This window comes from Xenopus tropicalis, chromosome 5 (assembly GCF_000004195.4).
Source record: "Xenopus tropicalis strain Nigerian chromosome 5, UCB_Xtro_10.0, whole genome shotgun sequence".
Classification (NCBI taxonomy): domain Eukaryota; kingdom Metazoa; phylum Chordata; class Amphibia; order Anura; family Pipidae; genus Xenopus; species Xenopus tropicalis.
The window spans coordinates 51,351,489-51,374,025 of record NC_030681.2 but is presented as its reverse complement, the minus strand read 5'-3'; the positions used below and the strand labels follow the sequence as shown (position 1 = coordinate 51,374,025).

The 22,537-nt window shown below is 37.8% G+C and overlaps 1 protein-coding gene across 1 annotated transcript; it reads left to right on the top strand.

Annotated features, from left to right (window-relative positions):
* The first annotated feature begins 333 nt into the window (after window positions 1-333).
* On the top strand, window positions 334-22,385 carry kif28p (kinesin-like protein 28). The gene is made up of 20 exons (XM_031902701.1): window positions 334-498; window positions 3,351-3,542; window positions 4,861-5,067; window positions 5,365-5,400; window positions 7,465-7,689; window positions 9,155-9,309; window positions 10,050-10,161; window positions 10,926-10,993; window positions 11,817-11,943; window positions 13,195-13,213; window positions 13,781-13,878; window positions 14,368-14,458; window positions 15,691-15,745; window positions 16,263-16,386; window positions 16,615-16,759; window positions 17,457-17,575; window positions 18,092-18,199; window positions 18,292-18,566; window positions 19,258-19,392; window positions 20,645-22,385. Exons 1-20 carry the CDS (start codon window positions 334-336, stop codon window positions 20,928-20,930), a joined length of 2,742 nt encoding a protein of 913 aa, XP_031758561.1. The 3' UTR covers window positions 20,931-22,385.
* Window positions 22,386-22,537: the final 152 nt, after the last annotated feature.

The window sequence follows — 22,537 nt, the reverse complement described above, 5'->3', positions numbered from 1 at the left end:
CCATACCAGTATATTTTATATTTAAACTCAATAAAAATTTACCTTTAAAATAAAAAGTAACCCATAACAACCAATAAGCGATTAGCTTTTATCAGCTAGCTGCAAGTTAAACAATGAAAACAAACATAAGATTGGTTGCCATGGGTTACTGCCCAGGCGCAAATCCGCCCAGTGTTTATTAATGACCCCCACTTACAGTTTGGTTTATTAATGAATATTAGATATTTCTACTGTGAAAGTTGCTGTAAGATGAGAGGCAGATGCAGGAACATGACACTGCAGCCTTAATGAAAGATTTCATTTATTATGAATGACAGCCTGTAGAGCAGAGCAATGGATACTGGCAGCAGCTGTCACAAACTAGTTCACTTTCACCTTCCTACTACCCGAATTCTATCCAAACCTTGCTTGGAGAGTCAAGAGTCCCCTAAAGTTGTAAGAAATATGCCAAGCTACGACAGTGTTAAAGTGGCCGTGCGGGTGAGGCCTTTTAGCAAGGTGGGTGCATCAACTATACGTTCAGGTTTACCCTTTTCTAATAGCTGGATGTAAATTTAAAGAAGTCAGAAAGCAACTCAAAAGGAAATGTTTTGTGTTATTATATAATTTGCGCCAATCATAAATATATATATATATATATATATATATATATATATATATATATATATATATATATATATATATGAATAATAAATATACAAATATCTAGCACTCCTACGTAAAATAGTTCCATCTTGTGGGTGGGTTGAATGTCATAGTATAATGCCTAGAAGGAATAAAAAGTGCAGCAGTTTGTTATAATAATTTATTAATGTATTTATTCATTTATGTATTTTGGAATATTAACAGAGTACGTGATGATATATTATGCCTTATGCGGAAAGTTCTGAAAATCAGCAATGCCATTTCCAACAGGTTTCTATTTAAGCCGACATGTCTTTGATTTTTACTGATTTGTTTTGTCTTTGTGATATTACGATTGCGCCTGATTATTTTTGGTATTATTTCTGGTATTTTTGTCCCCCCATCACTCTAGCAGAGAATTAAAGTGGTCATAACACTTAAAATCACCCTCCCTGCAAAGAAAGGAAACTCTTTGCCTATATTCACCTTTTTCTAAATCCTTGTTAATATTGTTTGCAGATTTAAACTGTGGATTTGAACAGACAGCATCAGGCATATTTAGTAGTTATTTGTCAGACATACTCCTTTGTTTGTAGGGGCATAGCTACAGAGGAACCAGAGCCTGTGAATGCAGGGGTGCCCAGGAGTGGAAGGGGCCCAGTGAGACCCTAATTAGTGAGCAATTTCAATGTATATTGGTAGAATAGATAAACTTACCAATGTTTTGGGGCCCTAAATTGAATTTGCTTTGGGGCCCAGAAACGTTTAGTTACGCCACTGTTTGTTTGGATCTCCTCTTTGTTCAAGGTATTGATTGCAGTTCTTCCATGATTTTATTAAATCTATATTTGCAGCTATCACTGTGTATTAGTATTTGGAAGTGAAAATTAAGCTGTAGAGAGGGGTGTTTGTAGATTCAGCCTTTGGATTTTAAGTGTCTATCATAGCAATTACAGAAATTCATTTTGCACAATCATAAACATGGTTGGAGTGATACTGAATTTAGTAAGTTGCACATGGTTTCATAATATCCCCTGTACTAGTTTTTGAAACCAACTATTTTAAAGGGCGTCATGGAAATCTGTATTTTATATGCCAAAGCAAGTGTTTCTGAGCAGTACCCAGCTGTACTTTGACATGCTGCTATAGGAAGCAGTGACAGGTTATTCTGGGAATGGGCTGTGTTTTTCTGCCAGAGTGATCAACAGGCCCATGTGTGCCATAGCCATGTGCCATTGGGTACTCCTAAATACAAAATTGCCATTTTAAGTACTAAGGGCCACCCTCTGGGATCATACAATTCACTGTGCACACAAACAAACCAAGGGCACACATACATACTAGGTCACATCGGCCAATGAACAGCAAAAGTTCTGTATTTTTCTCCTACATGCCTTCCTGTTACAGTTAGAGCTGCATTATTTCCAGGTGATCTCTGGGGGAGCACATAGACCATCACCATCACACATTTTTACAAATATAACCCTAAATTAAAGAGGCAAAAGCAGTATATGCCAGCACCTTGTGAATGATGTTACTCCTCTCAGAGAAGCTTCTTATAATATTAATATATATAATATATAATAAAATTGCATTTTCTGTTTGAACCTTCTAACCCTCAATGGCAAGGTTAAATAAATCATCATTTCTTTTGTTAATAATCACAAAAAAATGCACAGGTTACAGAGCCAATAACAGATAAAAAACCATTGTATTCCACAGGATTTATCTTTCATCTGCTTTGTAACCAGTGCATTTTCTCCTTTATTCCAGCTTGAATGGCTGCGCCCATAGCCACACAGCAGGGTATTTATATAAACTATAGTAGAGTTTCTGGAGCAAACACACCAGTGTAGGGCAACAGTACATTATATTTTAATTACTTTAAAATACTTTTAATTTTGGTGTTTAAAACCATATAAATGATATGGGTGGATATAAAAATACCTTCTATGCCACCTAAAGACAATCATGATGGTGCAGTAAGCCTTCTAAAACTCAGAAAAGTCCAGTTGTTTTAGACTTAATTATACTTGATACTGTATAGCATGAGCTGAATGAATGAGAATCTTCATAGACATATTCTAAAACTGATTCCCATTTGCCATCCAACTGAAAATGGTCCCAAAGTTTGACCAAGGGCTCCACAGATTTCTCTGCACATTTGGGGGTTGGGGAAAACTTTACAGTTTTATTTAAAGAAACAAGTAAACCTTTTTCAAAACAAAAAACAAAAAAAAGACACTAAAATGACTCTGTATAGCCCCCAGAATAACATATCTTTCTCAACTGAGCTTAACTGAGGTCATCTGCAGCTCTTCTACTGACTTCCTTGTCTAGCATGAAGCTCTGGCTCTTTTGCTTTCTGAGCCCTCTTTCCCTCTCCAAATATGATAACCTCAAAAAGGTGCCTACTGTGCATGCCTGCTTGATTTTATTTGGAGCAGAGGTAGTGAGCATGTCCATTAGGCACCTCTCTGAGTTCTCTATAGTCGGATAGAGGAGCAAAAGGGGGTGGGGCTTCACAAGGAAGTCAGTGGAAGAGCTGTAGCTGAACTGTAATAGAGAAATAAAATAAATCTGGATTTAGGTATGTAATTCTGGGGGCTATAATTTTAAGGATTTTAAAATAAAAGGGTTAACTTACCCCTTAAGGGGACTCTTATGATACTATGGTGATTTTTTTTTACTGTAATTGAAAATTTAAAAAAAATCTTTTTAAACAGAGAGAAAAGGATGCAAGCAGTAAATGTGTCATCTCTATGAAAACCAACTGCACCACTATCTGTGACCCAAAGAATGTTGGTAATGAGAAAACGTTTAAGTTTGATCTTGCATATTGGTCACACAGTGAATATCTGAAGAACACAGAAAGCACGCTTGTCCCAGATGGCTCTTATAGCAGATACGCCGATCAGGTGAGACAGATCCTAAAAGTAGCAAAAAAAAAAAGGCCAAGATACAAATAAAATAAAAATACACTCTTCACACATATAGTTGTATAGCACTGCTCAGTCCCTTTTGCCTTCTGTTCCGAATTAGGCCTTGCTGAGCCTATTGACACAGGGGAACCCCGGAGCTACTGTCACCTCCTGACCAGGCAGCAGATCCAGGATTCCCTTAGTGCCCTGCATCAGTAGGCACAGCACACTTGTACCAAAAGAATAGTGATTAGTGACATAGTGCACACACAGTTGTGTCCATTTTGGCAAATGGGAAGCACAAGACAGCGCAATAACGTCAAGCAGCGGGGGACTGGGCCGTCAGACCCCCGGGAAAAAATCCAGTGGGCCCTGGCCCTAGTTAGCCCTGGCGGCCCAGACCCGAATCCCCCAGGGCACTCCCGTGATCCTCCGGTCTCCCTCCCCCGAAGCGCTGCAGGTGAGTTTAATTTAGGCACACTTTAAGGCACCTTATCTAGCACAAGGTCAGAGCATACTAAGTTGCATGTAAATGACTTCCTGGTGTTGCACCAACAAGGGTGCACACAATTACTGCACACAAGCCAGTACTGCAGTCTGTGCTCCTCAATAAATGTGCTTTAGGTTAAGAAACCTTCCTTTTTTCCAGATTTTCACATACTCTACTTGAGTGAATTTAACCAGCTGTTATGGAATATGTTGATGTCATGTTCTCTAGCATAGCAGAGCCCTTCTATTCATGTTTTGTGTTGTAATGCTAAGAAGCTACCAAAAGAAAACTGGGGGAATGAAAAAACTTATATTTTACTTTTGCCCAAAGTTTATAGCACATGCACACATTAAAAAAACCACATAATGTAATGTTAGCTATGGAAAAGTTAATGACATAAAGCATAAAGTTTTTGAAAATCTTAGGTTTAATGCCCCAACCCTTTGTTTTAATAACTTTGTTTGTCACAGTCATTCCACTACATTCCCCCCAGCAGTATTTGAAGCAACAGTTTAAGATTCTCTTCAAATCTTGTTTGCAAACGTTCAGTTGGAAGGTAATGTGTAAATATAGAATATCATGCCTTTTTTCTACAACTGTTCTTCTAATGTCCCCCCCCCTTACTTATTTATCTTTCTTATCCTCTGTTTTCTTTGTATCCTTTTGGTAGCACAAAATGTATTTTAAGACAAATAATTGGACCATTAAAAACATGGCGCTCCATTAAGTTCAAGTTTAGAATAAAAGATGGCCAACAGAGTTTTATTTAACCTTTTTTGGTGTCTATTAATCCTGTGAGCTTTAATTTAATTTTTCCTTCTCTAGAAAACTGTGTTCCAAGACCTTGGTCAAGGTATATTAGATAATGCTTGGCAAGGTTATAATGCTACTCTGTTAGCTTATGGGCAGACTGGATCAGGAAAGAGCTATTCAATGATTGGATATGGCACTAATAGAGGTATCATCCCACTTGTATGTGAAGAGCTCTTCCGAGCTATTGAAAATAACCAGGAGAAAAACAAACAATACCAGGTAAGGGTCTAATTATGTAGACACACATGCACATATACAGTATATACAGTATATATACACACATCGCTAAGGACCAGTTGACCATGGAACCCTTTAATCAATATAAAGGATCTCACCTGAGGTCATGTGGTAATGAAACCTCATGTAACTTCACTACACAATTTATAATACTATTTCTTATTTAAATGTTTAATAGACAATAACCACACTGTAAACCTGAGCAAACTTTGAGAGTGAACATTACTGAAACTAATATTATTGATTTACTAATAGCTGAGCATTTTCTTGTTATTTCAGGTAACATTCAGCATGCTGGAAATTTACAATGAGCAGGTAAAGTGTTAGCCCTTAGCTATATAATTGTAATGGCAAAATGTGTGCTCACATTCAGTACTGGCTACCGGTTTAACTGACAGAAGGTACCTGGCTTTTACATAAGGTAATCGTGAATAACAAGCAGGCTTTGTGCATTGTATGCCTCTAGTTGTTTTAAAGGGATGATCAGACTGCAGTGTCGGACTGGAAACCCAGGGGCCCACCAGAAAACCATAGACCATGGGCCCACTCTCCAAAGTATTTTTCCTCCTTTCCTCACTTCATTCTCACAGTTTCTTTTATTTACATGCTAACATCTATCCTTCCATGTATTTCTCCTCTTTCTTCCCATTCAGAAATAGGGAATGACCATAAAGCAGGCCAAATGGTGAGGAGCAGGAGGGCCCACCAACCCCTGGGCCCACCGGGAGTTTTCCTGGTATCCTGGTGGGCCAGTCCGACACTGTCAGACTGTTATATTCTCTTAATACATCCCTGTTTATATTTTATGCTAAATACAGTGATGTATACAGTAGGCTTTAAATCAGTGACCCCTGTGACAGAATGTCCTGTTATGAAGATAGCTAGATTCTTCCTGTTATGAAAAAAACACATTTATCGTTTTAGGTTTAGGACATTTTCCAGTTATAAGCAGTTATAAATAGGCAAATAATATTTGGGTGATTTTGCCTGCTATTTAAGTACATTAGAGCTGCATATAGTGATACTCTGAATTACCATAAATCAGATTACCATTATCACAGTTAGAATACCTGGTGTCTTGACTTCAAGGTAAATTAATTAGCTTGGACCGAGTGCAGAATTTGATTTGTTCAGTGACTCCTGGGGGGTGATCTTTGTGTTCTTTCATCTCCTTGGGTTATTTGTTGTATATATGAGTTTGCATTGTGAATTAAATGATTATTCAATAATGATTCTGTATCGTACCATGTGGTATGTCTGAAGGTATATACTGTGAGGTATTTGATATTTTATGGGAGTGACAATACATACTGACACTGTCTATGTGTTGTTCTTTATTTGCCACTGCTTTAAGCCAGTTTGTGTGAAATAAATAGTGATTTTTTTTCTTAAAAATTGGTGAAGAAAACAAAATTTGAATACCATGTCAAAAGTTGTTGTATGGGAGGTGATCTTTGTGTAGTGATGGAAAATTATACAAAGGTAGGATCTGTGTAAAACCAAATATTGCCAAATAGCGTGCATACTTCCATTAATCTACATGAACTTAATTATAAAAAAAAGCATCTGTCACATACCAGCAACCAAGCAGAAATGAAATAAAATGGGCAAATAAAGAAACTTTAACTGCCGCACCCACTACACACTACACAAAAGAAATGTCTTAATTTGTCATGTTCTTCAATGTTACTGCTGCATACTGAGAGCTGAATATTGGAGATAATGGATTTATCCACAATTCCAAAGCTGAAATCATGCTTTTCATGTAGAGGAATATATTGCAGGAAGGAGAGTCAGCCCCTGCTATCCTGTAAAGTGTTCTAGATTCATTATGGCTAAAAAAAACTTTTTTAAGAATATTATCTGAAACATATTCTAAAAAGAAACCCCAGTTAATGAACAGATTTTTGGGGGATGCCTCCCCATTCTGTCCTGGTTTTACTTAACTTTCCCCCCGTGTAGCTAAAAGGCAATCCCTTACACAGAGTTTACATAACTGACCTGAACTGATCCCAATGACACAATAAACATGGTCTAGTGTAAATTTCAAATCATTCCAATTTCTAGAAGTCTGCATATCCCCTTCGATTAAGATACAGTATTATCAAAATAACCACTTTCTAAACTATTATTTTACAGAACTACAGCTTGTGGCAAAACATATAGTCAATGAAATGTGGCAGGATAAACAAAAAACAAATCTATAAAATGTTAATAAGGAATATGTATGGGTTTCCCACTACCGTCAACACAACAGACAGCACCAGAGTAGATTTTTTGTTTGTATCATTAGAGCTTTCCATGCATAGTAAATATAGAAACAATTCTTTATTAATATTAGCTGATTATTAATAAGCTGCCGATTGTTGTGTTGCTTAGGTAACAGATTTGCTGTCTAAAACAAAGAAGTCGGGTGGACTAAAAGTTCGAGAGGACCAGCATCAAGGTTTTTATGTTGATGGCCTAAAATTGGTGCCTTGTGAGAGTTATGCACAGATTGAAAGGTTAATAGAGCAAGGGAAAAAAATAAGGACTACTGCATCAACTAGCATGAATGCCAGCAGCAGCAGGTCCCATATGGTGATCACTATCCAGTTTAAACAGGTAACAAATTCATGTTATTGAACATTCTGTATTATTGCCCCCTTCCTTTATGGCAGAGGTGCCCAACCTTTTGTACCTGTGAGCCACATTCAAATGTAAAAAGAGTTGGGGAGCAACACAAGCATAAATAGAGTTCCCAGGGCTGCCAAATAAGGGCTGTTATTTGCTATTTGGTAGACCCTATATCTAATGGCAGCCTACAGGAGGCTCTGTTTGTCTGTATACCTGGTTTTTATGCAGCTAAAGTTTGTCTTCAAGCAAGGAATTCCAAAATAATCATCTGCTTTGAGGCCACTGGGAGCAACATCCCAGGGGTTGGTGAGTAACATGTTGCCCCTGAGCTACTGGTTGGGGATCACTGCTTTATGGCAACAGTCCTCAAGTTTTTTTTTTACATAGGCTGTTTAAGTTAGTCATCAATACCACTCGGGTTTTACATATCACTAATGAAGCACAATTAAATTATCATTTTAGTGAACACGAACCACAAGAATATCAGAAGAAACATTGGTTATTGCTAAATAAGGATTTATACTTTTTGTAATATATTCTTGTATTGTGAGATTAGATGAGAAATAGTTTTGTGGGGTAACATCTGTTTTACATGCTACATACATGTGTTGCTATATTGAACATATTAAACTATATATTGAGCATATAATGAGTAATATTGTTTATGTAGACAGGAATAATGGGTCATTTACTTACCACACTGCAGTTTTGTTTGGCTGAAGTCAGTTGCACGAAAAACCCCATTCATAAAAGGTACTCATCATGTGCTCCTTGTACTCGGCCTGCTGCTTTCATTCTACCTCCTGTTCTGAATTAAGCATCATTGCACCTACTGATACAAGGGAACCGTGGAGCTACTAGTTGTTAGCTTCAGGGTTTCCACCAAGGCCTTCGTCAATTGCTGTATCGCAGTTACCTGAGAAGAATAGGATGCACACATCACTTTCACCCCAAACACCAGAAATGCAAGAAAAAAATTTTCAGCATTCGCACTTGTGTCAAGAGAAACTCCCTCTGGCAGCCAAAATGCCACTGGAATTAAAAAAACAGGGCAATTGTGTCCAACAATGCACTTTGCACACCTGCAGTTGTAGATGACCCCGGACCCCAGGTATAAGGTATGATGCCAAGGCATTATTTGCAAACACAGTTTTATGTTTGTTTACACCACTAATACCCGTCTGCAACTTTTGTACCTGGATTGAAGGAACTTTTAACAAAAGTAAGAAATATTACCTGAAAAATAAACATTTATTAAGTTGGCTGCTTGAGCACTTTGCACCCTTGCAATTGTAAATGACCCCAGACATACATGCTAATATATGGATCCAGTTCCTTTATACTAAAGGCAAGATAATTATGGAGTGGATATAAAGGCTTAAATACGGTGCTGTAGTTCTGTGTACTAGTTCTGGTACTGTAACCATGTTATCAATATGTATCTGTTCTGCAGATATTACTTAAGGAAGATATTACGAAGCAATCCAGTATAAACTTAGTTGATCTAGCTGGGAGTGAGAGACAAAAGTCATCTGCTTCTGAGGGAGATCGCCTTCGGGAAGGGACATGTGTTAATCTTAGTCTAACCACACTGGGTAATGTCATAAGGTATGTTTCTGTTTCTTATACCACTATGACCTGTCTGCAACTTTTGTACCTGGACTGAAGGAACTTTTGTAAGCACATCAATGCAACATGTATTTACACCATCTTTTATACAGGTATAGGATCTATTATCCAGAATGCTTGAGACCCAGGATTTTCCAAATAAAGGATCTTTCTATAATTTGGATTACCATAATTTATGTCTGATTAAAAAAATTTAAAAATAAGATAAATGCAATAGAATTGTTTTACCACGAATATGAATTCATGCAGCTTTTTTGGATTTGATTACAAGGTACTGTTTTATTATTACACCAAAATGATTTTTAAAATTGGAATTATTTGCTTAAAATGGACTCTGTGGAAGATGTCCATGCTGTAATTCTAAGCTTTCTGGATAACAAGTTTCCAGATAAGGGATCCCATACCTGTTCCATATTTTCTGAGATGTATGTATGCCTAACTGCTGATAGAGGTATATATCAGTATATAGAGGGAGCACATGCTTAGAATTCTGGGGCACAAAGCAAGGAAGTGTGCTTGTTTTGAGCCATATTAAAAAAATAAAGGCACTAATGAACGTTATGTCCATATTAAACAGTGAATCTCCATAGTGGGGAAGTGTTTTGAAGTTTAATTACATTTTCAGCTTAAAATAACATTTGATCTAGAAGCCATGTCAGTATAATTTTTGCCTGAAAGAACTGCATTGGTTTAAAATAATGCATTTTCCCTTCTCTCAGTGCTCTAGCAGAAGCGGCAATGGGAAAGAAAGTTTTGCATATTCCATATCGAGACTCGGTTCTAACAAAACTTTTGCAGTCTGCGTTGGGGGGTAACAGCAGGACTGTTATGGTAATGTATTGTGTTTGCTGCTTCTTTGTGTGAGTGCAATTGTTATGATTTCATTACTTTCGCTGTGTTTGTGTGTTTGACTTTGTTCAGTTACATTACGTGCACAGAGAGGGTCTCCTTTGCACTTTACTGTGGCATATGTATAATATTTCCCACATTGGTCCCCTTCAAAGTACTGTGGCAGCATTACAACCACACAGTGCATTTACTACAAAGCCCTAATGTCCTCTGATGTAAATATACTAAGAGATCTCCTCCACTTCTAAAATGGAACAGATTTCTGCATACAGAAGCATATTTTTAATAAGAAGCATAATGTAGCTACAGCGCTCAAACAGATGGAAAACACAGTTACAAAGGAGCACAGAGCCCCCCCCCCCCCGCACCCCATAATGTAATGTGTGAAGTTTTCCTTGCCCTAGTCTGGTGTTAGAGCTATAATAATGGGATAGACATGGGCGTAGGACAGTGACATCATGCCTTGTCCTTTAGTTTAAAGAAGGGGGCAAAAAAGACATGTGCACTGGGATTCTCTTGGAAGGGTTGAACTTGATGGACTTTGGTCTTTTTTCAACCCAGCTTAACTACACAACCATGTAACTATGACAACAGACAAAAAACACAAATAAAGAAACAAGAACGCTGCCAGCCATATTTTCTTCTAAATGTATTTAATCTTCTGTCCCAATAAAAAAACCAGGAGCAGCTGGACTGATTTCACTTTTTTATGTTGTTTTTCATTTTTTTTCAATTCATTTCCACAGATTGCTGCCATTAGTCCAGCTGATATCTGCTATGAGGAGACCTTATCAACACTCAGATATGCAGAGAGGTAATGGCAAGCTGGGGAGATTTGGGGAGATTTTTTAACATTTTCTACCCACCTCCCCTATTTATAAAAGTCTTTTTTCACCTTGTATTTATATAATAAATTAGATACAAATTTGCACAACAACAATTTTTATCTGTGCTAAAAGACCCTGAAGGGCAGAGGAGAAAGCCTGAGCCAATACTGCAAATAAAGTCTTCATGCTTTTGGCCACTTTTGTTGCCACCGAAATCCATGTGCCAAGCAACATAATACTTTTTTCTGATGATGTCAAACAAAATGGCAAGTAAAGTGTCCCATAGGTAGCAGCCCTACCCCTGCCTAATGCATAGAAAATCTTCTGACCTGGATACAGAGCTGGGTCAAGAAACATTGTCAGCAAAAGCAAAGGTGGCAATTTGCATCTCACCCCATTTCACCACATCATTACCCCTCCCTGGAAGAATTGGGTGCAGATGCAGACCAGCCAAATGGTGGGTGACAAGGGTTGGTCTAATGATGAGCCATTACTGTTACTGACCCAGCCTGAAAGTCCCACCCTACAGAAGGAGACCATTTATCCTACAGGTCATTTTTACTATATAGTACTACTTAACAAACTCATCTTATTCTGAATGTAGGAATATTTAAAAAAAGGCATCCAAGGTCTTTGCCAATAATCCAGCAACACCGTGCTTGTGTGACAGGAGCATAAATAGCAAAAATAATATGATAACCCTCTATTCCTCTCCTCTCTATTGAATCAGTTGAGGTGTATTTGTGTATTAAGCAAGTATGAGTTCTTGCTGCCATTAATCTAATTGGTGCTGCCTGTTTGATATTAAAGGGCGAAGAAAATAAAAAATAAAGCCATAATTAATGCCGGCCCCACTGAAAGACTTATTAAAGAACTCAAAGCTGAAAATAACAAGTTGCTTTCTAGGCTGGCAGGACTGGGAAATTCAGGGAAAAGAGTTGAACAAGAAACAAGTAAGTGTTGGAAAATTGCACGTCTTATACTGTATAATGCTAAGAAATGTTCAGTGGTGGAAGTACCAGGGTGGCTGGAGGTGTGCCTGAGCCAGGGCCTGACCAAACATGGGAGCCGCTTGCGATATTATGTAAATTGCATTATTGGTATGGTGGGCAGTGGGTGCGAACACAGGGGATGGGGCTATCGTCTTCTTAAAGCAAATTTACAAGATAGGTTGTCTTATTCAAGTCCAGGTAAAGGCAAGTGTAAAATAGCACCAAAGGCCCACCAGGGGGCCAACCCATCACATATATAGGGGTAGTGGCTTAACTACATGGGCCTTGGCCCCCACAACAAAAATATTTCCCTGCCCCCAACCCACGAAATTCTGGGTCACCTGTGATGCACACAAAGTTGCAGGTCACCCATCATTTTGCATGTGTCATGGGTCACCAGCAACCCTACCCCATGCGGGCTACTGTATAGAGAAAGTAGAATTGAGCAGAACTGAGCCCCTCCATGTACATATTTGTGCTATTCCTTAAACATGTGTCAGTCAACACATACTTCTTACATTTCTGCATAACTGCGCTGAGTAGTTGCCATCCAGTCAATTTTAATGGATTGCACACAACTGCCCCAGGAGCTACCGCCACCTTGAACATGCCAGTGAATAAAGGGTTCAACTACAGGCTGTCAATGCCTAAAGAATTAAGTTTGACTGCAATTATCAAAATTCAACTGAAACTGCGCATTTCAATGCATTGGATGTAATTGTGCTGGAATTATTGGGGGAAATGCTGCATTGTAGGTAAAATAAAGTCTAATATTCAATTTATGTAAACAGAAAATATAGTCAGAAATGTCAAGTCATTTAGTGTGTGTATTGTAAAGCACTCACAGTGTTATTTCATTATAAAATATTAAATAACTAAAGCAACTAAAACAACAGCTGATTTGGAAACACATATAACAGAGCAAGACAAGCATAGACTGAGCATTTCGTTCATCTACATCATGATATGCAGTATCTAATAGTGATACGTTTAAAGCAACTGAGTATTCTTGAAGCTTTTTACCCCTCATCCGAGTGGCTTCTTCAGTTCAACAGAGCGGTAGGAAATTCCCCCGGCATTTAAACCGTTAAAGGGGTTGTTCGCCTTGAAATTAGCTTTCAGTATCATGTAGACATTGGTATTCTGAGAAAATTTGCAATTGGTTTTTATGGTTTAGTTTCAGTTTGCAATTTCAGCAGCTATCTGGTTGCTATGGTCTTGTTTACCTTAGCAACCCGGTAGTGGTGAAATTGTAGCCTCAAACAGAATACATTTTTGGCTAGCAGGGTCAGTGACCCGCATGTGAAAACTGGAAAATTGTTGCTAAAGAAGGCAAATAATTCAAAACCTGTAAAACACAAATAATGAAGGCAAATTGCAAAGTTGCTATGAATAGTACATTCTATTTCATACTAAAAGTTATCTTAAAGATAAACCACCCCTTTAAGGATAATACAGTCAGGGGTGAAAGTGTGACCCGGTCACCACAGTACCATGAATCATATTGAGGTAGGTGTTCATTTTTCAAACTACGTGATGACTGGGAGTGTGGATTGTCGTGAAACCGCAGGGATATAGATGTTAAAGCGGTATTGTACATTGTCCCCTCCTCTGTTTAGGGACAGTTGCTCCAGTTTGGCATAAGTGGCCTCCTTCACACCTCATTTAAACTATCTGTCTTCTCAGTCCAAGATCCTTTAATGGGACAGAAGGATGAAACTCCTCTTTCTCAGTGCAAGGTATATGTTTCTGTTTCAGAGGAGCTGCGCCGTCTCCTTGCAGAGAATGAGCTCCGTATCCAGACAATGCAGATAACATGGGAACATCAGTTACAGGAGGCAAGAAAAGAATGGGAACAGCAATACGCTGCAATCACACAGGTGCCATCTCTATAACATCTTAACCAGAAAAACAATAGAGAGGCCATACTAACAGATTATAATTACACCAGGTACAGTGGCTTAATGGTGAAATATGTGACACCATAGCAAAAACACTGTACAGTCATTTTTTAATAATTTCAGATGATCTAAAAATATTACATTTATAGAAGTTAGGCATTTTACAGAATTGCTTATGACTACTGCAGTGGGTTGTAGCAATAGTTTCCATCACAATATTGTTATACAGTAGCTTCTATTCCAACATATTCATATAAATAAAAGAGACTAACTGACTAGTAATTCTGGAGGAGAACTCACTTCTTGCTTAATGTTATGGAGCTAGAAGCCTTGCCACACAGACTAATATAAAATATACTCACATACAGGGTTGTATGATGTCCAGATCTCTGATATCTTATTACTAAAATCTATTAAAGGCCACAGGTGGATTTCTAATTTATGGTTATATGGTTCTCTTATTTCTAGGAAAGACGAATGATGCAGTTGTACCCTTACCTACTAAACATTAATGAAGACCCACAGCTATCTGGAGTTCTTAAACACTTCATTCAGGAAGGTACAACATTTCAAATAATTTCCAGGGCGCTAATCTGAAGGACACATTCACCCTCATTTCCCAGATATATTTTTCAAATCCTTAGTAACAAGCGCTGTTCTTCAGAGTGGATTATTGATTAGAGTCAATTCAGGGGAGCACTCACCAGATAAGTTGAACTGCAACTGTATGCACCATGCTACCACGTCTCAACACCCCCCCGATCCAGGTGTAACTTTAACCAATATCCATAGAATGTGGGTGAAACACTGGATACATATTTTTATTAAAAAGTCACCTTTATTCAGTCCATTAAAACCATCACATAGTTTTAGCGTAACACTTTCATGGCTTCTCGCCACTTCAACAGAAGCTACCAATGAAGTGGCGAGAAGCCATGAAACTCGTTGAGCTGTAGGTGCTAAAACTTTGCGATGGTTTTAATGGACTGAATAAAGGTGACTTTTTAATAAAAGGATGTATCCAATGAAATGAAATGATGTTTCCAGTGCTCCGTCTACATTCTATGGATATTGGTTATTGATTAGAGTGTTTGCATTCAGCACAGGGCAACTGAATCTAGAATAGAGGTTTACAGTATGCATCTGCAGCCACACCAGGCTAGGCTATGGGCATATGTATTATCTCACCAGAATCAAGCTTGAGAGACAACAATGTGTGAAAACAAAGAAGTATGTTATTATTTACCCACAACTGAATTTTTGCAATAAATTAAAAATATGAATTATATACATTATGTCACCACCAAGTAAATGCAAAACTGAGAAACTACCATATTAAATTAGGGTGTATATTTAAATATAATACACATTAATATCTTGTAAATTATATCTTTATAAACAGTGCTTAGTAATCAGTTATAATTGGTGCTAAGTGATGCCATTTCTGTCACTTGACTCACTGAAGACTTTTTTTTTTTTTTTTATAGTTGCTGCATAAGAATCATCCACTCTTAAACCTTCCAATATATTTTACTTTGGGTGTTTAGTTTTTTTTTTTTTTCAAATAATAAATATATTTATCCTTTCCTATAGCTGTCCTTATTTGAAAACAAAACTAAACACCCAATGTAAAATATAAGGAAAATAAACTGTTCAATCTAAAACCCTTGGGAATGTTCATTGTTCTGTTCTATATAATGTTACAAACTCTTGGTTCTGTATAGAAAACAGAAAAAATCTCAGCAACCATGAGATGTAAGTTGAATATAAATAACATGGTTCTTATTTCAGGAGCCTCTGATGTTGGCCAGGACCCTTCAAATGTCATAACTCTGAGAGGATTAGGGTATGTTGTATAGTTACTTTAAACACATAGTGACAATTATCCCTATAGGCTTTGCGTTGTACATATACAAATACGTTATAAGAACAGTGCCAACATGAATTTGTGGAGTACGCATAATATGACTAAATGCACACACATAACTGAACTTGCGCAGAGACCCACAAACAACTCTGTGCACACATTTAGTGGAGGCACAGTTCAAAAAGATTGGGCACAGAGGAACAGTTTAAAGAATGTGTCTTGAGACATTCCATCCCTATGCAAAGCTCTTGTAATATACAGAAATTAATGTACATATGATTCTGCCAATTAAAACCATGACACTATGACACATGCCATAGTATAGGACTATTGTTTAACCATGATGCCTGTCTGATCTCAAATTTGTAAAAATTATGAATCCACATTGTAAAATAAGTCCATTATGGAATAACTATTTATTGCGGCCTGAAGTGCTTCAAACATGTTATTTTTAGTATCAGATATTCTGCTAAAGTTCTGTATTTTATTTTATTAGCATTCTACCCCAACATGCCACTTTTATCAACTCAGAGAGTAAAGTGTTTGTAAAACCCCATGGAAAAGGAAAGGTCATTGTTAACGGAGTGCCCATTGTTCTCAACACCAAGCTTCAGCATCTGGTAGGTAATGTGCATAAAATGACTTGGTGGATAAGTATCATTGTTTGGGGGTTTTAAATACAGTACAAATAGAGATGTCATATGACCTATTAATTTATTTTATTCCAGGTGAGGTGATGGTGGGCAGGGCTGTTGATGTCAGTGGTGGGAAGTATAAAACCAGTCACTGTTTACTGTTAAATACAGGTACAAGGAGTCTGTGTAAATACTTTGATTTTTGTTGTTTAGGATCGTATTATCCTGGGATCAAACAGCGCATACCTTTATATTGGATTTCCTGCTGAACGTGGCCCAGATGACCTTTGCAGATTTGATTATGATTTCTTTCAGTCTGAACTGGCAGCAGCTGAAGGGTTCAGTGTAGACACACTAGGTATGTAGGTGATATGTTCAGTGTCAGACTGGAGTACCTTAGGCCCATCGGGCACCCAAGTCAAGGGCCACCACCCAGCCACTGCCATGCTGAGATCCCCTTTCCATCCTACAGCTCAACCACACCACTTCTTAGCTTCTTACTCCCCCACATCAATCTGACCACACCTCTGGGGAAAAATTAAAGATGGCAGTATGTTCAACAGTTTAACATATGACCATCTTTTATTTCTCCCTGGAGGTAAGGCCAAATTGACTTTTGTGAACCTTTCGGTAGGCAGCTGGCTTGCAGGCAGGCAAAAGGGCCCAGCAGGATTTTTCCCAGTATCCTGGTGTGCCAGTCCAACCCTGTATGTAAGTTCATCATACTGCAGTTGTTCTGATGCACGGTGTATATTTACAGACATGCTTATGCTGATTTGCTACTGTTTTTAAAGATCTTGGTGCTACTTTGATATAAACAATCACTGATGTAAACCAGGGCAATTTATTCCTTGTGTCTCTCATGTCATATTATACATTGCTTCCAATGTACATTGCTTTCCAAATTTGCTTTCCAAGTTTGTTGCATAGCAGAAGAAACAAGTTAACAAGTTTTGCTAAAACTGTAAATCATACAATGTGCATTACACTGCACAATTTTGAAATAATATTCATAACCTTTTGATATTTATCATTTTTTAAAATATAAAACTCAGGTCCTGTACATAATAAAGAGGGTAAACCCGATCCCAGTGTCCTTGCTGTCTTCCATGACTTCATAAAACTAATGCCACTGGTGGCAGAAGCAAATCAGATGAGTGAGGAGCTTTCTAAGGTAATGTATATCTTGGCATTGTAAGGAAAATAACAATACAGTCTGTGTTGAAGCCTATGCAATATATAGAGGTGGAAAATAAAGTAAGATTCACAGATTAATGTTGAAGTGACATTAAGCTAGAGAGTGGATGTAAGTGGCTAGGCATGTGTATGAAATTCGACCACTTGTGTAAAAACCAAAAGTTGCTACAATTTATAATAATTAAAATTTATAATAATGCTGCTTATTTAGCAGCAATGCAGTAAATGGATGTGATGCAGGAATTAGATACACCACAGAATATTTATTCCAGCACCAATGGCAAGCAATTAGCCCACTGCTCACATGGCATGGGCAGTGGTATAATATCCCAAGGCCATGTAAAAAAAAAAATCAATATATCTGTCCAGGTACCCACTGGACCCCCACTTGTCCCTCCTAATAGCTGCCCTGAATGTGTGAAGCAAGTGTTAAAGCTTTATGATGAAGAGAGAGAACAATATTTAACTTTTTTATATATGTTTATTGGAGCAGGATCTAAAATTTGAATTAAAGGTGAAAAATCTGGCATTGACTGATTCCAGGGGTTATGACCTGCAAAAAGAAATTAGTGTGAAAGTAATCAACCAAATTACTAACCAGGTACATGTAAAACTGCATAACTAAACATTTAAAACTTTAAGATATTAGTTCTCTGGAATAATCCTTGATTTATCTGATGTGTTTGTGTAAAGGTGTGGATCTGGTCAAAATCAAAGTTTATTAACAGAAAGTTCTTGATGGAGGAGCTGTATCAGCGGTACTTGGATGGAGGGGACATCAGTTTGGACAGAGAAAGTGATCCCTTTTGGGATCCTGTTGAGGTTATTCATTTAGGATCTGCCCATATCTGGCTTCAGTCTTTGGCTTATTGTATGAAGTTGGAGGAACAGACAGAGCTTTTAAATTCTGAAGGTGTTGAAGAAGCCATTCTTGTGATAAACATTACCCCTTGCTCCGATACTGAAAGGTACAGTAATATCTTTTAGCATTACCCACAGTTAGCTGTTTTTAAAAAATGTAATGAATGGTTCTAATTTACAATTTTTGTGTTACTACCATTTCATAGTAATGTGGAGAAGGATTTTTCCCAATTCAGTAAGTCCCCCATAGACTAGCACATGGTGTATTTTTCAGTGGCAGGTGGGGTATTGTATCGTATGTATCTTTACAACTTCAAGAAAACAAGTAGATTTGACTTTGTAAAGCAGTTGGGAACCCTTCAGGAATTCTCTTTACATTTTTTTAAAACTTTCAATATATTTACCACAAGGTAAAGGGAACAAATCACAAAAGCAAGTGAGCCCTTAACTCCCTTGTGGCTCTCTCCTTTGTTGTTCCTTGAATAAAGCACAAGCAGTCCATTTGGGCAGCAGCCTGATTGCACAGCACATGTATTGCTCAAAGCTTCTCAAACACGACATTTGCCTTTATTTGCACATAAGGTGGTGTTCCAAGGTCTACTTCTTCTGTATTCATGCTGTTATTTCCAGACACAATTATTCCATGATTTTGAATCTTAAAATAAATAAAAATGCATGGAATAGGCAAGAAGTCAGAACATGGTATGGCACATATAACTCTGTAACAATGAATGCTCCAATCTTATATTAATCTTGATATATAAAAGTGAACAGAAATTCTCTGAAATTTGCTTACAGGCCATTCGGAGAAGAAGATATTGTCATTGACCCTTTGGAGTTACTTGGAAGAAAAATAGAATTCCAGATTCATATATTGCAGTGTCTTGGGGTCCGATGGTTAAAAGAAGCCACAAATAGGGGAATTCAGATTGGGTAATGAAATCTGCCAAATTAATTGGTTTCAGGAGTTACTTGGTAGTCAAAGAAGTGCCTACGTCACAATAAAAACAAACTTTCTTTTCTGCTTATTTTTGTGTATAATAGTACTTTAGTCCTCTTAAATTCTTCTCTGCTTTTGAAATCAGGTTAGGCACCTCCAAATAATCACAAACACAGTCAAATCTGCTGAAATACAGTTGCCCAAGACCAACACAATTTCTGACCTCATGTACCAATATTTAAAATGCAGTTATATGGGTTCATAGGTTAATTAGGTAATAACATTGAAAAACATTGCTCTCGTCCGACTGCAACCAATAAAACACAGAAATACCTGCAGGGGGAACAGTAAAACATAGCCCCTGCCACCCCATGCCCATCCTCTAACTTGCATGGCATTCGGCAAAGGTCTTGTCTGCACCTCCTGATGCTGCATTCATTTGAATCCAGAATGAGCAGCAGAGTGCATCTCTCCCAAGGGTGCAAGTGGGGAGCAAGAGGTGCATTCCAGAAAACGTAAATTAACCTATTTTTTCCATTAATGCTCCAGAACCATAAAAGGTAGCTGACAGTTGTTGTGTAGTATGGGTTGATAGATGCTGGAGGGTTCCTTATCATAATTCATGTTATTGTGTGTGATAACTACCATAAGACTGCATGTTTATATTGCTTTATCTTGCTTCTCATATACCAACTTAGCACTGTGTATTGCTTAGTCAGACACAATCAAGTCAGACCCAAAGTCCACAAGAAACTGACATAAACCAGGTGTCCCTGAGCCCAGAGATGTAGGCACTAAATCATTATTTCCTTATTTTCTTAGAAGAAAGAGTTGAAGGTTATGTAGAATTATGATCATTGTTTGCTGTAGCACCTATAACCCATTTTCTGCATTTGTGAACAAACACTTTGTTGGTTACTATGGCATGTTTAATGCAACGTTTTGGTAGGTTTGTTGTGCTTAAAACAGATCTGTTACCAAAAACATAGGGCTCATTTATTATTGCAGAATTGCAGTTTCCCATGGAGACCAATGCTGTTGGACTATTGAGATAAGGTTCAGTTTAGCACCTATCATAGTAAATCAGCCCTCAATGTCTATTTATGTCTACTACAGAGTTGAAATTAAGGTAATTATAGGCTTTAAAATACACAATATCTTGATTTCATCCCTTATTCCTCTCATCTAAATGCATTATAATGAAGTATTTTTCTGTACACTCATTGTTTTTTCCATCTTTTTTAGGTATCACTTTTATGATGTTTGTCAGTGCGTTTACACAAAACCAGTTTGGAAAAATGTCAATCCTATCATTGACCACAAGCTCCAATTTGTTGCTTTAAACGTATCTAATGTACTTTTGAGCTATTTACAAAAACATGCGTTGGTTGTAGATTTGTGGGGCCTTCAAGGTACCATTCATTTTTGTGTGTTAGTTTGGATTGATATGCAACCGAATATTTCTTCTTATTATTTTATTTGGATAGTAGATTGTAGTCACCTTATTGTAGAATTCAGTACTTGCATTTAGAAATGATTTGGGCGTTTCCTCTTCTCTGTGTGGTTACAAAAAGTGAGGGGGTTGTGAGACAAATTTTTAGTTCTAAGAAGGTAGGGAGTTTAGTCTTTGAGGAGGTGTTGCTTTTGCATGTTGTGCCTACACTCATGTGCTTTGCAAGAGCACAAAATGGCACAAGGGTGTAAGAGCGCATTCCTTTAAAGTTTATTCATAGAGCAATTCTGCCTGGGGCTGGTGTTGCTTTGCACTGTACAGAGCACAGCATCTTAGTTTGGGGACAGAAACGGGACTGGAAAGTGGGGGGATGCCTACATAATGTACCAACCCTTTCTTGCCCCTCAGGAAAACAGTGCTGCTGAATGCAGGCTGAGCTGTATTCATCTGTCCAGCCACAGGTCTCTGTGCTGCAAAATGGATCACAAAGACCTGTGACAATTCAGTTAGTCAGGGAGGCAGGGAGCAAAGTGCAAACAAATGGCAAATTGCATCCATTCTTTTGCACATTGCACCATGCTTTCCTTCTTGTAATGAGCCCTCAGTGCTCCAATTGTATGACTGAATTGCACCTAATGATTATGCCCATTCTGGTGCATCGAGCATTGATGTGCTGTAATGGATAGAATTTGCACCACATTGACACCAGTAAGAAGCAAATTTGTTAATGTTTTATCATTGCAGACACTAATTTACATGCATCAGAGTTGTCTAGGGAATCAGCAAAGCCAAATTGTTCTGCCAACTGCTGAAAGCTGCCAAAGTGCAGCTCAGTAGTAGATTTCTAGAGAGGCTGTATAACACAGACCAAGTTGTTCAAGCAAGACAAGTCATATACAGTATCTCTAAAGACCAGCATCTCAAGGTAACTTCATTATGATATAGAACAGCTTTGAACCAAGATTGCCCTGTGCCTTTAAGATTTGCCAAGCCCATCTTCAAAAAAAGGGCAAACGACATAAAGACAAGTACCAGAACATTCAATTTGTATCCATGAGAACTGGGAAATATGCAGCAAAATGCTTTCTATTGCTTGATTGTATGAATTGTGTGCAAGTTGCAGTAGCGTTATTATAGTGGGGATGGTGTCACTTCTAGTTCACCAATGTGTGGGGGATTAATGTATGTAGCCACGTTAATAACAGCAATCATTGCATAAGCATGTGGCTCATTTGATGCAGGAATTGGTGCAACCCACTGTGGGAATCCTGGAATTCCACTTTTCATGTGTGTTTTATCAGGCCAATGAGACCAATGTGCCACTGGCACTAGCTACGAGTATGTAGAAGTGCAAGTAGTGTGTAGGAAGGTGCAAGTACTGGTTATAAATGGGGTTAATACGTCAGAATGCTCCCCTTGCCGTTGCAGACAGGGACTTTACATGTGCTGCCAAACTGTGTGTGGATCTCATGTAAAAAATAAACTTCTTTTTTTCTGTTTATTGATTGAACTGAAATTCAAATTGTGCACTAAATAACCATATCTAATAAATTAAAAATAAATTACTATAGAAAATGGAAAAAGAATAAGAAGAGGGAGGGACTGTTAAACAGGCATGCCCTTTATTAGTATACAGTTACATTAAAGGACATGTCAACCCCAAAAATATTTTTTGCCTAATAAAA

Excerpts from the sequence above, each read along its gene's own strand:
- kif28p (XM_031902701.1), top strand. The coding sequence starts at position 334 with ATGGATACTGGCAGCAGCTGTCACAAACTAGTTCACTTTCACCTTCCT. Across the intron at positions 5,068-5,364 it reads AGAAAAACAAACAATACCAG|GTAACATTCAGCATGCTGGA; the intron begins GTAAGGGTCTAA and ends TTGTTATTTCAG. Across the intron at positions 14,459-15,690 it reads TAAACACTTCATTCAGGAAG|GAGCCTCTGATGTTGGCCAG; the intron begins GTACAACATTTC and ends TTCTTATTTCAG.